This window comes from Pituophis catenifer, unplaced genomic scaffold (assembly GCF_029215685.1).
Source record: "Pituophis catenifer annectens isolate HBS135680 unplaced genomic scaffold, rPitCat1.0.hap2 SCAF_14, whole genome shotgun sequence".
Lineage (NCBI taxonomy): Eukaryota > Metazoa > Chordata > Lepidosauria > Squamata > Colubridae > Pituophis > Pituophis catenifer.
In genome coordinates this window covers 3,313,947-3,330,218 of record NW_027256894.1, presented here as the reverse complement: position 1 = coordinate 3,330,218, position 16,272 = coordinate 3,313,947, and the positions used below count along the sequence as shown (strand labels likewise).

Genomic DNA, 16,272 nt, shown 5'->3' with positions numbered 1-16,272 from the left:
CTTATTAAGCCAGGCCTGGTGTCACCACCTTTGTTGACTGTGCACAGTTTGTAATGAGATGTTATGGAGGCTATAAAAAAACAGCGAGCGTGGCTTTCTGAGCTGAAACAGAGAGAGAGAGAGAGAGTCTGCAAGATTATAGGCTACGCCTGCGATTGGAGATGGGGTGAAGAATCAGGACGGGAGGATCAGAATTTCCAAGAGATCTTGGGATCTTTTCCAGAACAGAAGACTCCTCCAGTCTGGTGAGCCTGAGATTAGAAATGTCACTCTTTTAAAACCAAGCATCTCTACAGATAGTCCTCAATTTACAACAGTTCATTTAGTTCAGGGGTCTTCAAACTTGGCAACTTTAAGACTTGTGGACTTCAACTCCCAGAATGCTGGCTGGAGAATTCTGGGAGTTGAAGTCCACAAGTCTTAAAGTTGCCAAGTTTGAAGACCCCTGATTTAATTCAACAGTTCAACAGTTCGAAGTTACAACGGCACTGAAAAAAGTGACTTATGACAGCCGTTGCAACATCTTGGTGCCTTGGTGGCGCAGCGGACTAAAGTGCTGTTAATTAGCATTTAGCTGCCAGCTGCCTGCAATTACTGCAAGTTCAAATCTCACCAGGCTCAAGGTTGACTCAGCCTTCCATCCTTTTGAGGTAGGTAAAATGAGGACCCGGATTGTGGGGGCAATAAGCTGACTTTGTATACAAAAGAACACTGCTTGGGGGGGCCGAAAGCCCTACTAAGCAGGTATATACAAAAGTTTGAAGGCTATTGCTTAACGCATTGTAAGCCGCCCTGGGTCTCTGGAGAAGGGCGGCATATAAATTGAACCAATAAACAATAAATAAATAAAATATCAACGGTCACCTGATCAAAATTCAGACTCTGAGCAACTGACTCCTATTTATGACGGTTGCATCGTCCCAGGGGTCACGTGATCACATTTTGTGACCTTCTGACAAAGCAAAGTCAATGGGGGAAGCCGGATTCACTTAACAACCAGGTCATGAACTTAACAATTGCAGTAATTCACTTAACAACTGTGGCGAGAAAGGTCATAAAATGGGGCAAAACTCACTTAACTGTCTTGCTTAGCAACAAAAATTTTGGACTCAATTGTGATCATAAGCAGCGAACTACCTGTATTAAGTCCTGTAATCTTAATTCCCCGCTGCCCCCCTTTTCCTTTTTACATTTCTCAAATAGTTTATGGTTATGTTTTCACGGAACATTTCAACCGTTCAAAGTTACAACGGCATTGAAAAAAGTGCCCTTTATGACCTTACAATAGTGGCCAAAATTGTGGAAACCTTTTGGGAAAAGTGTACTTTCTAAAACTAGCTAATAACACCTTTTTGGGGAGTAGTACCATAAAATTATATATCAATGGAAAGATAATTTAATCAAGAATGTAATGCAATAACTTTTATGACGTTTTACTGAAGATAGATATCTATCCCCACCATCCAGTCAGAGCTGAAGAAGCTTCTCAGATGAGAAGCAAAACGTCTTCAAAGAAAAACCAGAAAGTCCAGATTTATTTATTTATTTATTTATTTATTTATTTATTTATTTATTTATTTATTTATTTATTTATTTATTTATTTGTATACCGCCCTTCTCCCAAAGGGGCTCAGGGCGGTGAACAGCCAAAATTAAAATACATGCAATACAAAAGTTAAGATAATTAAAAGAGTTAATTAAAACAGTTGCCTCTTGAAAAAGCCCCTTTGGGACTTCTCGGCTCTGCTTTGGAGAAAAAAACCAGGATCTTCTCCGGGTTGACCCTTGTAAGGGAATTCTGGGAAAAAATTCTGGGAGACTTAGTCCAGGGCAAGGGTGGGCAACTACGGCCCCTTTACAACCTGTGGACTTCAACTCCCAGAATGGCTGGTTCAGGAATTCTGGGGAGTTGAAGCCCACAGGTTGAAAAAGGAATTGTATTTTTTCCTAAGGCAACTGGAACGTATTTTCCTTGAGGAAGAAGTTTTGCTTCTCAGCCAGGAAGCTCCATCAGTCGTGACTGGATCCAGAACAGCCCAGTTGCCTTTTGATAAAAGCTCCTTTGAGACAACCATGACCTGGATGACTGAGAATCTCCCTAGACATGAAGGAGCCGTGCCTTGCCCACCCCTGGCCAAGGTGTTTACAAACTCTATTCTGTGGATCTTCAGGGCTGTGGGAGAGAACTTGTTGGGATCCCCGAGAGACCAAGGGCAGAAACAACAAGGATTCACTTGAAGAAAGCCACTTTACTATGAGTAGAGCTTTGTCTCTTGAAATGTTTTTTGCACAGCCTAAAAAAGTTTAAAAGAGTTTTAAAAAGTTTAGAGCCCGAGTGGCGCAGCAGACTAATGCTACTGTTAAAGGTAGTATTTAGCTTCCAGCTGCCTGAAATTACTGCGAGTTCGAATCTCACCAGGCTCAAGGTTGACTCAGCCTTCCATCCTTTCTAAGGTAGGTAAAATGAGGACCCGGTTTGTGGGGCAATAAGCTGACTTTGTATAAATATACAAAAGTATGAAGGCTATTGCTTAGCGCATTGTAAGCCGCCCTGAGTCTCCGGAGAAGGGCGGCATATAAATAAAACAAAAAACAAAAAAACCCTCCTCTAGAATGACCAGACTCTTAGGACTCACTCTAGATTAGAACTTGGACGTCCCTTGCTCATGCTTCTCACTGGAAGAAGTTACGCCATGTTAGGGAGGGTGTATAACGGGTGGGTTTCACTTACCTTTGCTACCATTTCACGCGCATGCCACTTCTGCCCATGTGCAGAAGCTTCTGCCCTTGCGCAGATCATATTTGATGACGTCCTGGCGGGTGGGCAGAGCCTCCCACCACCGCTGCTACCAGTTCGCCTGTAGCGAACCGGTAGCAACCCACCATTGGTGTGTAACCTTCCCCAATCTGGACCCATCCAAATGTGCTACCTGGAGGGTACCTGGTTGGGGAAAACTGGACAGAGGTGTTAAACAGGCCTAACTCTAAAGTCTGGAGCCAACGGGATCTCCTTTGTTGCTTTTACCCTTCAGCTTTTCCTACCTGGCAGGACTGCTCGGAAATTAAACTTGAGAAGGGGAATACCTATAAATTAAATATAAATTTAAATTTAATTGACAGGAATACCTGTGTGTGTGTGTGTGTGTGTGTGTGTGTGTGTGTGTGTGTGTGTATGGCAACTTTAAAATTGCTGGCCAGGGAATTCTTACAGCTTATATGCACATCATAAAGTTGTCAAGTTTGAAAAAGACTGACTTACGACATTGCAAATTCTTGTGTGCACAATGAAACCCAAATGAAAGCATACTCCTTGAAGGTGGTGGAATGATAAATAGCAGTTAATTATGTTTATGAACAGGGAATATGTTGCCGATTGTTGTGCATCATGCAATGTTCCAGAGAGCAACAACATTTTTTCTCCCAAGTCTCCCCTTACTCCAATATCATTCCCTCCACCCCCCATTGTAACTCTGTCCAAACAAAAGAAAAACTTTAATTGCTGTTGCTCCCAGGTTTAACTTGTTGCTCAAGGAATCCATTCTAAAGGGTTGCACAATACAACAAACTGACTAAATTCATGCCATGCGATAAGCCAGGAACTAACCCACATTAAAACTCACCCAAATGAACATTATACATGAATACAACGATTAGGTTTGCAACAAAACTGGTTGATGTGTGAATACAGCCTTTCTGACTCTAGAAAATGAGGCCCAAGAGACGAAGGCCAGGGGGTTCTGTTCTCCGTGTTGAACTTCATAAGTTGCTAATTTTTTTACTTTGGTTCCACCTGCCTAAACTGGGAATCAGAAGCCTTCTGTCACAAAGTGGTTGTGAATTGGAATAGCTGTGGCTATTGATATGTGTGTGTGTGAGAATGAGCTCCAACCTCCTGCAAACGAATTGAAAGACGTGCGTGCAAGAGACTTCCCTTAGGAATTGCAACACAGCAATACGTTTTGGGACAATTTGTAGGGCTGTCTATTCCCACAGACTGTGCGACCTGGTTGTTCCACATTTACCCCAGGGTAAATTCCCTGTGAGATTTCCATTTGGTGAGGAAAGTGGGTTTCGTTTGGGGCCATGGGATGTGTCCTGGCCTCTGCTTCACAAGTAGAAATAAAGTTTTATCCCATCCTGAGTGGGATCCCCCATAATGTCATCACTCATTCTCTACTTGCCCCCTTCCAGAAAGTGTTTTCAACTCCCCTAGTCTAGGCTGCAGCCCTGGGATTTCCTGGTGGTCCCCCCCCACCCTAATAACAGCCACGTTGGACTCTTTTCTGATCAGCACAGCTTGCTAGCTAAAGAAGCTGACTGGTCATTTCTTCTTCCAGACCAACCCACCTCTCAAGATTGTTGTGAGCATCAAAAGAGGGGACCCTAACTGAATCTCTGGGATCTCTGGGCGGTGAGGGAGAGTTAGGCCAGAGACAAAGAGCCTGGTGGCGCAGCAGACTAATAGCCTGTTATTAACATCAGCTGCCTGCAATTACTGTAAGTTCGAATCTCGCCAGGCTCAAGGTTGACTCAGCCTTCCATCCTTTCTAAGGTAGGTGAAATGAGGACCCAGATTGTGGGGGCAATAAGCTGACTTTGTATAAATATACAAAAAAGGATGAAGGCTATTGCTTAACGCCTTGTAAGCTGCACTGAGTCTCCGGAGAAGGGTGGCATATAAATCAAATTAAAAAAAAAAAACAGCCAAAAGAAAGGGGGTCCTGCAAATCCCTGCCTCGACCTCCCTGGTTGCCCCTCCAGCCTCCCTCCACCCCCTTGCAGTACTCAGGACCATGCCGGTGCTCCGGGAAAGTCCAGCAAAAAACACCAGAAGGCAGTGCAAGAAGATGGAAACCAATCAAGGAGAGAAGCAACCTGGAACTAAGGAGAAACTTCCTAACAGTGAGGACAATTAATCCGGGGAACGGCTTGCCTCCAGGAGTTGTGGGGGCTCCATCCTGGAGGCAGTTTGGACAGTCATTTCTCTAGAATGGTATAGTGCCGGGATGGCGAACCTATGGCACAGGTGCCACACAGCACCCTCTCTGTGGGCACGTGAGCCGTCAACCCAGTTCAGCTCTGCCATGCATGCGCGCACACCTCCCACCAGCCAGCTAGTTGGGTCTCTGCTGTGCATGCGCGGGGGGGGGGCAGTGGACATGCGGGAGCCCTGCGTGTGCATGTGCAGAGGGCTGGAGCGCATGCAGCCCATGTGCGCATGCATAGGGGGCGGGGCGCATGCAGGGGCTTGTCCGTGCAGGGGCGGGGGTGTGCGGGGGGCATGCACATGAGCGGGGGGGGGTTCTGTGTGCGCGGGGCCCACATGCACATTGCATTTTGGGGGTTCAGGCGTGGTTTGGGCACTCAGTCTGGAAAAGGTTAGCCATCATTGGTCTAGTGTCTCCTGCCTGAGCAAGGGGTTGGACTAGCTTTGCTGGCTGGGGGATTCTGGGAGTTGAAGTCCCCCAGGCTTAAAGTGCCCAAGGTTGGAGATCCCGTGCCTATTGCAACGGGGCTGGACTAGAAGACCTCCAAGCTCCCTTCCAACCCTGTTCTTCTGCTAATTAACAGTGGCAAACAGCTTGCCTCTGGCAGTCATGGGCTGCTCCACCCTTACCCCCCCCTCAAACTTTTCCAGAAGAGCCTAAACAGCCCCTTCTCTGAAACCCTGCAGGCTCTCCTGCCTGACGAAGCGGGGGTCAGACTAGAAGACCTCCAAGGCTCCCTTTCCAACTCTGTTCTTCTGCTAATTGATTAATTAAAGGGTTGGGTTGGGTTTGCCTGCCTGCAAAGCTGCCTCCCATGTTGTTCAAAGCAGGGGTCTCCAACCTTGGGCACTTGAAGCCTGGGGGACTTCAACTCCCAGAATCCCCCAGCCAGCAAAGCTGGCTGGGGGAATTCTGGGAGTTGAAGTCCCCCAGGCTTCAAGTGCCCAAGGTTGGAGACCCCTGATATAGGATCCCCTGCCTATAGCAAGGGGGCTGGACTAGAAGACCTCCAAGGCTCCCTTTCCAACTCTTCCTCCTCCTCCTCCCCCTCCTCCTCTGCCCTTGGCCGCTCTGGGGCCACCGGAGGACGAAGCGGGGCTGCCTGCCGTCTTGCGCCCCAAAGCGGGCGGTGGGGGGGGGAGGCAAAGGGGACTGGAGGCGTTTTCCTTTAAGAGGGAAGAAACCCGAGCGCTTGTTTGCGCAACCCTCCCGCGCCGCCAAAGTGTCTAGACTGGCACATGATGGGAGGGAGCCAATGACTCCGCGCTCGCCGAGGGGGCCCCGAGCGGAGCCTCCGTGCGGGAGAACAAAAAAGGCAGCCCGAGCGAGCGAGGGAAGGAAGCAGGGAGGACGCCGCCGCCTCGCCAGCCCGCCTGCCTCTCCGGGGAAGCCCCGGCGCCCGCCGAAAGCACCAGCACCACCAGCAGCAACGCCGGGCTCCACTCCGCGCGTGGACGGGAAGGGACCCAGCGCGGCGTCTGCGCTCCCGGCCCCGGGACGGGGATTGCCGAGCAAGGAATGCCGGGCTCCTCCGGCCCGCGTCCGAGCCCGGGAGGCGGCCTGCTGCTGCTGCTGCTCCCTGGCCAAGTCCGGCCAACTTTGTAAGCGGCGCTGCCGAGGAAGCAGAGGAGAAGAGCGTCGTCGAGGGAGCCGAGCGGGAGCGCTTGGACGCGGGGGCGGCCTCCGGGCAAAGGAGCCGTCTCGGGCTCGGCGTCTTCCCGCACAGAGAGAGAGAGAGCCGAGGGGGCCGGCGGGCGCTCGGCCGGCCCCTCCCGCGCCGTCGGCCTTGCGGGGCTGCCGCTCTATGCCGTTGCTGCGCTTCCTCATGAGGCAGCGCGGCTGCCGACCCTCGGCGAGTGGCTGGGCCGGCCGGGCGAGCCTTGGGGCCGGGCGCCGACGCCGCCGACGCCGCGGCGGCTCTAGGAGCACAAGCAGCCCTCGCTGGCTCCCCTTCATGCGGCGCCCGTCCCGGAGGGTCTGAGCCGGAGCCAGCCAAGGGCCGCCCGGGCGAAGCGCATGTTCAGGTCCAAACGGGCAGGGCTTGTGCGGCGCCTTTGGAGAAGCCGGGTCCTCCCCGACGGAGGACCGGGAGGAGGAGGCGGAGGAGGAGGAGATGCGGGGAGCAGCAGCCTCAGGAGGAGCGAGGAGCCCGGCGGGAGCGAAGGGAGGCGCCCGGTGAGCTGTGGAGGCGCCGTCGAGGAGCCGGCCGCTCCGGAGGGCTCCATGGTGCGCGGAGACGGCGACCTCCTGGCGGAGGAAGGCGAGGCGGCGGCGGCGGCGGCGCAAGAGGCCGAGGGCGGCGGCCCGAAAGAAGCCGGCTTGAGGGCTCAGGAGAGCGACGGCCGGACGGTGAGCTGCTGCCTCTTCAAGGAGCGGGGCTTCGACGGCGCCGACGGCCGTTCCCGCCTGGCGCTGCTGGAGCAGGAGCTGAAGAGCGTCACCTACTCGCTCCTCAAGCGCCTCAAGGAGCGCTCCCTCGACAGCCTGCTGGAGGCCGTCGAGTCCCGCGGAGGGCTGCCCAGCGGCTGCGTCCTGGTCTCCCGGGCCGAGCTGGAAGGGCGGTTGGGCGGCCAGCCGGCTCCGCCTCAGCTGCTCCTGGGCAAACTCTTCCGCTGGCCGGACCTCCAGTGCCCCGCCGAGCTGAAGCCGCTGTGCGAGTGCCGGAGCTTCGGCCTCCCCGACGGGCCCACCGTCTGCTGCAACCCCTACCACTTCAGCCGGCTGTGCGGGCCAGGTAAGGCGCCTTCCGGCCTGCGGCGGGGAGGGAGAGAGAGACCCAGAGATCTGCCTTCCCCGACGGGGTGGGGTGGGATGAGGGGTTCCCTGGACGGGTCGCGCTGCCCCCCTCGCCCATGGGGAAGGGAAGGGTAGGGCCGGGCCCTTGGGGCTGGGGTTGTGGGTCAGCATTCCTTAGTGTGAAGTTGTGATGCAGCCTGGCTCAGACTAAACAAATCTGGGTTGGGAGCTGCTTTCCCAACAGAAGGGGTGTTGTGTCAGGCTGGCAGGCTGGAAGGAAGCTGGGCTAGACAGATGCTGCCTGGTTTTGGCCAGCACCTGCTTTAATGCAGGGGTCTCCAACCTTGGCCGCTTGAAGCCTGGTGGACTTCAACTCCCAGAATTCCCCAGCCAGCTGGCTGGGGAATTCTGGGAGTTGAAATCCACCAGGCTTCAAGCGGCCAAGGTTGGAGACCCCTGCTCTAATGTGTGTGGGAGCCCTTCCAGGCTGGGACTGAAAAAGTCACTCATGGAGGAATAACAAGAAATACTAAATAGACCGATAACTGAAACAGAATTTGAAATGGCAATGAAAAAAACAACGAAACATCAAAACACCGGGCCCGGATGGACTCCCAGTAGAGTTATATAAAAACACTCAAGAAATGCTGGGTGGGGGGGATGATGTTGGAAATATTCAATGAGGGCTCTAGAATAGGCAAATATATACCTAAAACATGGCAAAGCTGGCTGGGGAATTCTGGGAGTTGAAGTCCGCCGGCCAAGGTTGGAGACCCCTGCTCTACGGTGTGCGGGAGCCCTTCCAGGTCGGGACTGAAAAAGTTGCAACTCCCACAAAAAGTCATTTGAGGAAAGACAGGTTGTGGGGGCAGCGAAACTTCTGGAGAGGGAAGCTGCTGATGGGCCTGTCTGGACTCTATTGGGCCACCCACTTGCCCCCCTCAAATTATTTGTGCCCTTTAAAAGTCCATCCCCCCTTTGGGCTCTGGGCTGGCTCCAAACCAGAAGGGGGTCTCGCCCTGGGGATGGGGAGTGAAGCAAATGTTTCCCTCTCCTCCTCTTGCACTCTGAACCAGGAGGAGAGAGACCCCTTCCGTAGCCCTACCTCCCTTGCCTCCAGACCCACCCACCTTGGGAATGCAGACCCCAACAGGTCTGGACAGGGGGAAGATTTTGCAGTCCTGCCTTGAGCCCCCACCCCACCCCCCCCAAGTGCGTGAGGGGTGGGTGGGTTTTGCCACAATGTGATTTCCATCTGGGGAGGAGAAGGGATGCCATCTCTTCTTCCGTGGAGCTTCAGCCCAAGCCCTTGATAAGGAGCCCGGTAAGGATTGAATTGTGTTCTGAAAATTGTCAAAAGTGAGGTCCTTGGGTGTCTTAAATAACCTAAAAGCATTTGCAGGATTCTCTTCTGAGGATTCTTCCAAAGAAGCCTGGAGCTTCTTCAGCATCTTGTGGGATTTGGCAGCTTTCTCTTCTGTACTTTCTTCAGCTGGAAAGGTTAGCTTAAATTGACTCCGTGAAAATTAGAAGTTATGGTTTCTGGCAAGTGGCATTTAAGAATAGTCGTTTTGGAAGTCTCTTGTAAAGACTCCCGAGATACTTTCCTATCATCTCAAATTCCCTTAAAAGAGGATCTTTGGAGGCAAAGGCCTTCAGAAATTTGCCATATCGCCCCCCCTTTACCCCCAAGGGGATCCTCTGAGTCCTTAGTTCAGTTCAGAACCAAGACTTTTCCATACGTGGATCGGTGAATTACATTGCTGGTGGAAGCTTCCATCTGATCCTGGAGGCAGAGAACTTCTCCTTTGTAAACCCCAAGCATGCTGGAAGCATTCACCCCATAACATTTGTCTGCTGTCATCTTCTGGTACTATAGGTTGCATTATACAGGTAATCCTCAACTTCCAACAGTTCCTTTAATGACCACTCAAAGTTACATCACTGAGAAAAGTGACTTGTGACAGTTTTTCACACTTGCGACCATTGCAACATCCCTATGGATCAAAATTCAGATGCTTTGGCAACTGATTCACATTTATGACGGTTGCTATGTCCCGGGGTCATGTGATCAACTTTTGCAGCCTTCTGAAATGCAAAAGTCAAAAGGGAATCTAGATTCACTTAACAACCGTGTTACTAATTTAACAACTGCAGTGATTCACTTAACATGTATGGCAAGAAAAGTTGCAAAACGGTATGAAATTCATTTAACGACTATCTCATTTAGCAACAGAAATTTGGGGCTCAGTTGTGGTTGTAAGTCAAGGATAACCAGTGTACCATGGTTTCTTTTAAGCGAGGTTTGTTGAATGATGATATTTTATATGTCTATATATTCTTTTTTGGCTTTCGAAATGATTGTTGTAGGTGAGATGGGCAGCCATGTAAATCAAATCCGTAAATAAACCAAGATCCAGTTTTACCCCTTGAACTAAACTTGGAAAAGGCAGAGTCTAGGAAACCACATTTATGGCTTGATCCTTACCATGAAGCCATGGTTTGGATGGGTGGAAAATTCTGTATCTAGAGAACTTTAAACCCCCAAGTCCCAAGCCTGTAACGCTCTCTCAAGGGCTTTCAACAGGCTGAGAGTCACCCAATTCTTGTGAAATCAAGAACGAACATGCATAATCCCAAAAGGAGTCCTTAGTCATGACACTACTTGTGGCAACTGTTTGGTTTTATTCCTTCACTGAACTGAGGTTCTGCCTTTTCTCCCGAACACTCAAAGGGAGCTACATGGGGTCTTCCCTAAGTTTATTTCCTCCAACAACGGTCTTGGGAGACGGATTAAGGGAGAATAATATGGTTGGCCCCTACCTGAGTTTCTGTGTCTAACGCTGATAACCTAAGTCCTAGGACAGTGTTTTGTTAATCTTGGCCACTTGAAGTTGGGTGAATTTCAACTCCCAGAATTCTGGCCAGAAGTGGCCAAGATTGACAAAACACTGTCCTAGGTCATGACCAGCAATTGACAGCATCTTCATAGCATTGCCCAGCCACTGTTGGTGATACAAAGGTGTCTACAATGAAGTTTGGATGACTTCAGAGCAACATTTTCACCTTGGCCACTTTAAGATGTGTGGACTTCAAACTCCCAGAATTCCCCAGCTGGCTACAGTTGAGAAACCCTACTCCAGAAGATTCTCTAAAGTCACTAGTGCATGAATGATCTTCCTCCAATAATTGGACCACTGCTAAACTTGACTCTTTGACTCTGCTTTGCTACTAAGACAGGACAATGTTTGTATGCATTCTTTAGGAACTGAGCTCCAGTTTGTGTCATGTTAAAGAAATCACCCCCCACCTAAAGAATATGAGGGCCCTAAGAGGTCTGTGCAGACTCTGCATCTCTCCTGAAGTTGCCACCCAATTGCAATTTTTAATGTGAGATGAGAAAATTGCTCAGTGTAATGAGACAATTGCAAAAAAAAATAGTTTTACCAAGCCTCAGTGAGTTTTTGGAGTGCATTTTAAATCTTCCCCCATTGAAGGTTGCACACCTCTGATTCCAGAAGACCATTCATTCCCCATATGACCAGGGTTTACATTTATTTATATTTGATCTCCTCTTGGTTTTATGGTCTTCTTGAAACTGGGTCAATCTTGATTTTTTTTAAGAGCTCTTTAAGAATCTAATGTCAGTCTAAACAGTAGGCATGGCTGCAGCTAGTTTTACACACAACAGTTAACTCTTGATCGGCCTTTGAGGAATTCCCAGATAAAGTATGTTGTGTTTCAGAGATATTTTTGGTTTGGAACTTGTGGCTGCGAGTCCCATGGCTTAGCGGTGCTTGAATGTTGCCAGTATCTAAATCAAAGTGGGAGGGAGAGGGGGAGAGAGAGAAAGAGAAAAAGAAAGAAAGAAAAAGAAAGAAAGAGGGAGGGAGATGGGAATGAGAAGGAGGGAAGCAGGGAAGGAAGGAGAAGAGGGAGACAGGGAGGGAATAGCAAGGAAGGAAGAAGGAAGGAAGGAAGGAAGGAAGGAAAGAAAGAGGAAGGAAGGAAGGAAGGAAGGAAGGAAGGAAGGAAGGAAGGAAGGAAGGAAGGAAGGAAGGAAAGATGACGTTATTGGTACCATCCAAAAAGTCCTACAGCAAATGGAATACAGTATTTTTCTTATTCTCTGTGTAAGCTCAGGGAATGATTTGGGATGGACATTTCAACCTGTAGATTTTCTATCTGAAGTATGGCAGCATCTGATTTGCTGTTTTTGGCTATTAAAACAACATCATCAACAAGTTTGGATAACTATTTGGAGCCTGCAAACATTACCTAAAACCCCCCTCCTCCCCAAAATGATTAGGAATATAGAATTCTTCTTCTAGCTCTCCCCAAATAGGGAAATCACTCTTCCTTCCATCTCCTCTTTCCATCTCCTCTGGATTTTGCTTCTGGATTTGTGAAAATTCTGCTTCCGTCAAGCATTTCGACCTTGTTTTGTGCACACACAATTTATACTGAAAAGTCTTTTTAACAGCTGAGGGGGGAATTCCATTCAGTCCCAGTCTGGCTGCAGACAATACTTTACATGAGGGTCAACACTTTGGGGCTTTGCAGATGTTGGCGAACCACAATTGCTAGGATCCCTCCTCACTGGTCCAGCTGGTCTGGCTCCTGTGTCTCTGACTCAGCACCCCTTGGGTGGCCACCCCTCCCCCTCTCCCCTTTTGCACAATCCACGGGCTTTGAAACTGGTGGAACCTGGTAGTTGAAGTGTGATAAAGGACGATCTCTCCATTGAACTTTGCTGGCCAACTCTTAAACAGAATAACAGGATTTGAAGAGGGACCTTGGTGGTCTTCCAGGGTCAAGCAGGAGACCCTATCCCATTCCACAGAAGTGGCTGCCCAGCCTCCAGTGATGGAGCACCCCCCAACTTCTATTGGCAAGTTGTTCCACTGGTTAATTGTTCCAACCGTCAGGAAATGTCTCCTTAGTTCTTGGTTGCTTCTCTCCTTGATCAGTTTCCATCTGTTACTTCTTGTCCTGCCTTCAGCTGCTTTGGAGAATAGGCCGACCCCTTCTTCTTGGGGGCAGCCCCTCAAATATTGGAAGTCAACCATCATGTCATGCATAATCCTTCTTTTTGCTAGACTACTAGACACACCCAATTCCTGCAACCATTCTACCTATGTTTTATCCTCCAGTCATCATGTCTGTTGCAGGGTCCATGCATTAAATGAACTTTGAGCCTTTGAAGCAGTGTTTCTCAACCTTGGAAGCTTGAAGATGGGTGGACTTCAACTCCCAGAATCCCCCAGCCAGCACTGCTTTGAAGGGTCCATTGAAATGCAAAGTATGATTTATGCAAAATCTGCGTTGATTTGCATTTTACTTGAAGGGATGGTCAGTGCCTGGTCCCCTGTCTGGCAGTCTCCGCTCTCTGGAAATCTTTTTTTCCAAATTCCTGCAGGAAAAAAATCTGAAACCTGCAGCCACGGTTGGGTTCCAGCCAGCAAAGAGTTAACTTTCCTATCGGGGCTGGTACTAAAAGGAAGAAAGCAACCGATTTCCCTGAGAAAGAGGGTGAGGGGAAACTTTTGCGGGAATGGGATCTGTTAGATTCCAGGCTGTCTGGGTAAGAGGAGACCCATAATAAAGGCCCGGAAGCCAGAAGGATCGCAGCTCCTACTTATGTGCAATTAGATTCTTTTCTTGGGAGTTCAACAACAACAAAAATCCTGTTTTGCTTGCTTAGCTGAACGTTTCTGCAGGGCCTTGCAGAAAGGGCAAGTAAAATGAGGGAGGGGAAAGCAGAATGCAACTTTTGCAAAAATGTGTTTTCCCCTTCTCCTCTTCTGGATCGCCCTGGGAACAGCTTTGCCCCCCTCCCCAACAGGCAAACCAGCATCTCCTGCACAGGCGGCTGGAGCAGAATAGCTGCTGTTCACTGGAGCAGGGCTAAATCCGAGGGAGGGGAAGGGGAGGCAGGCCGGTGCTTCTCTGACTTTGTCCCTTTCTTTGGCACTAAGGAGCCCTTCACCTGGATTGGCGATTTTTCGAAAGGTGGCACCGGAGGGAGAATCAATAAATCAGAATACTGCTGGAAGGGATCCTGGAGGTCTTCTAGTCCAACCCCCAGCTTCAAGCAGGAGACCTTATAATCATTTCAGACAGGTGGCTGCCCAGTCTCTTCTTAAAAACCTCCAGTGATGAAGCACCTACAACTTCTGGTGGCAAGCTGTTCCACTGGCTAATTGTTCTCACTGTTAGGAAATTTCTCCTTTATTCCAGGTTGCTTCTCTCCTTGATTAGTTTCCATCCATTGCTTCTCTTCTTGCCCTCTGGTGCTTTGAAGAATAATTTGATTCCCTTTTCTTTGTGGCCGCCCTTCAAATACTGGAACTCTGCTATCATGTCACCCCTAATTCTTCTTTTCTCTAGACTAGACATACCCAGTTCCTACAATCCTCCTCCGTATGTTTTTGTCTCCTGGTCTTTAATCGTCTTAGTTGCTCTTCTCTGCACTTTTTTCCAAAGTCTCAATATCTTTTTTTTTTTTTTGTAGTGTGGTGACCAAAACTGGATGCAGTATTCCAGGTGTTGCCTTACAGCTTTATAAAGCGGTACTAATACTTCATGTGATCTTGATTCTATGCCTCTGTTTATACAAGCCAGGATTGCATTAGCTTTTTTGGCTGCTGCCAAAGCCTCTTGCTTTTTCCCTCAGCCTTTTCAAACTTTTTAAAAACTTCGGAGAATCGACTCCCAGAACCCTCCCCCTCGTAAAATTGTAGCCTTTCCTGCCTTGCTTTCTTCCCAAAGCAGAGACCTTCCTATGGCAAGCGTGTCCCCAAAATTACAGGTAGCCCTAGGTTTGCAACAGTTGGCTTGGTGATTATTCAAAGTTACAACGGCACTGGAAAAAGTGACTTATGACCATTTTTCCCACTTAAAACTGTTGCAGCATCCCATGGTCATGTGATCAAAATTCACTTGGCAACTGATTCATATTTATGACAGTTGCCGTGTCCCTGAGTCAGGTGATGATTCTCTTTTGCGGCCTTCTGACAAGCAGAGTCAACGGGGAAGGCAGATTCACTTAAGAACCATGTCACTAACTGAACTGCAGTGATTCGCTTAACAACGGCGGCAAGAAAGGACATAAAATGGGGCAAAACTCACTTAACAACAGTCGATTAGCAACAGAAATTTTGGGCTCAATTGTAGTCGTAAGTCAAGGACTACCTGTGCTCTTGTTTTTTTAAAAATTATTATTATTATAACAAGGGTGTCCAATCTTGGCAACTTCCAATACCTGTAGGCGTCAACTCCCAGGATCCCACTGGCTGGGGAATTCTGGGAGTTGAAGTCCACCGGTCTTAAAGTTGCCAAGGTTGGAAATCCCTGGATTATAACCAAAGGAGAGAAAAGCTTTTTTTTGGAGGTAGAGAAAAATCACTGTTTTTTTCAGGTGAAAACAGATGGGAATTGGAGAGAAAACCCACGTAGGCAAATCCCTCTCTCTCTCTCTCTTTTGGCCTGGCGTTTATTATCCCCTTTCAATTGAGATCATTTTCAAGTTGTGCTTAGAAAGAAAGCAGCTTCCCCCCTTTCTTTCTGAAGGAGTTTCTCCTCCACCCCCACCCACCCTCCCGCCCCCCTAAACCCACTATTTAGGTGAAGAAGTGGTGATAATATGCAGTTTGCATTTGGCTGGCGCCAGCTTGACTGGCCCTTCTATCTGACGGCCTGTCTTAAAGCAACAGCGCCTCTTATTTTTAAAAGAGGATCTTTATGGCAAGCGAGGGTTTGTGTTTTGTTGTTCTTTTTTAAAACTCCTTTTGCAAACTTGCCAAACCTGTAAGGGAGAAGAAGAACCAGCTACCTGAGCCTGAATGTCTTGGTTTTTTTTACGAATTTTTCTCTTGCTCCAGTAATATAATGCAATTAGATGTGGAACTAAGAATACAGGAAAATGTTTCTTGGATGCAACTTGCGATAGCCTCAGTCTCATAAGCATGTTTTATGAAAGGGCAGGGAGCTGCTTTCTGTCTTCCTATTTTTTTAAAAAAAAATGTCATCATTTAAAATTTGGGGGGATCCCCCCCCATCCTCTGGGGGATGACCCCTAGAGACCCTAACATTGCGGTTAGCAATTTTCCTTTTTTTGGTGCTGCAAGTTGAAATAGGAGATGAGCTTTCCTTCATTTTTTTATTTGTTTGTTTTGCAACAACGATTTTTTCCCCCTGTTATGCTCTGAATTCCGTCTTTTGTATCTTTCCTATCGGGAGTGATGGAATTCCGTCCCTTGACTATTTACTGGGACACCAAATACCGTGTTCCTTGAAATAGAGGCACAGAAACTTAAAGAGGAAAGTTTTGGCTGTCTTGAGCATGGCTGGACATATCCGGAGGAAGTATTGCTTTTGCCAAAAAAGTGACAGTGTTGTTAGGAATGTTTCAGCTTCAGAGTTAAACCAGTTTTGTTTGGTAGCCAATTTTGACTATTTTAGTTCCCTGCTGAGCTCTGGGCTGTGTTTACCCAATGCAAAATAATACGTGGTTTGCTGAATTAACTCGATTGCACCAATTCTTAAA

The 16,272-nt window shown here is 48.6% G+C and overlaps 1 protein-coding gene across 1 annotated transcript in view; it reads left to right on the top strand.

Moving 5' to 3' along the window:
* The first annotated feature begins 7,004 nt into the window (after positions 1-7,004).
* Positions 7,005-16,272, top strand: part of SMAD6 (SMAD family member 6) — a 71,102-nt gene continuing 61,834 nt past the window's right edge. The window contains exon 1 of the mRNA XM_070953468.1: positions 7,005-7,722. Coding sequence (XP_070809569.1) covers positions 7,005-7,722 — 718 coding nt within the window. The remainder of the gene's footprint in view (positions 7,723-16,272) is intronic.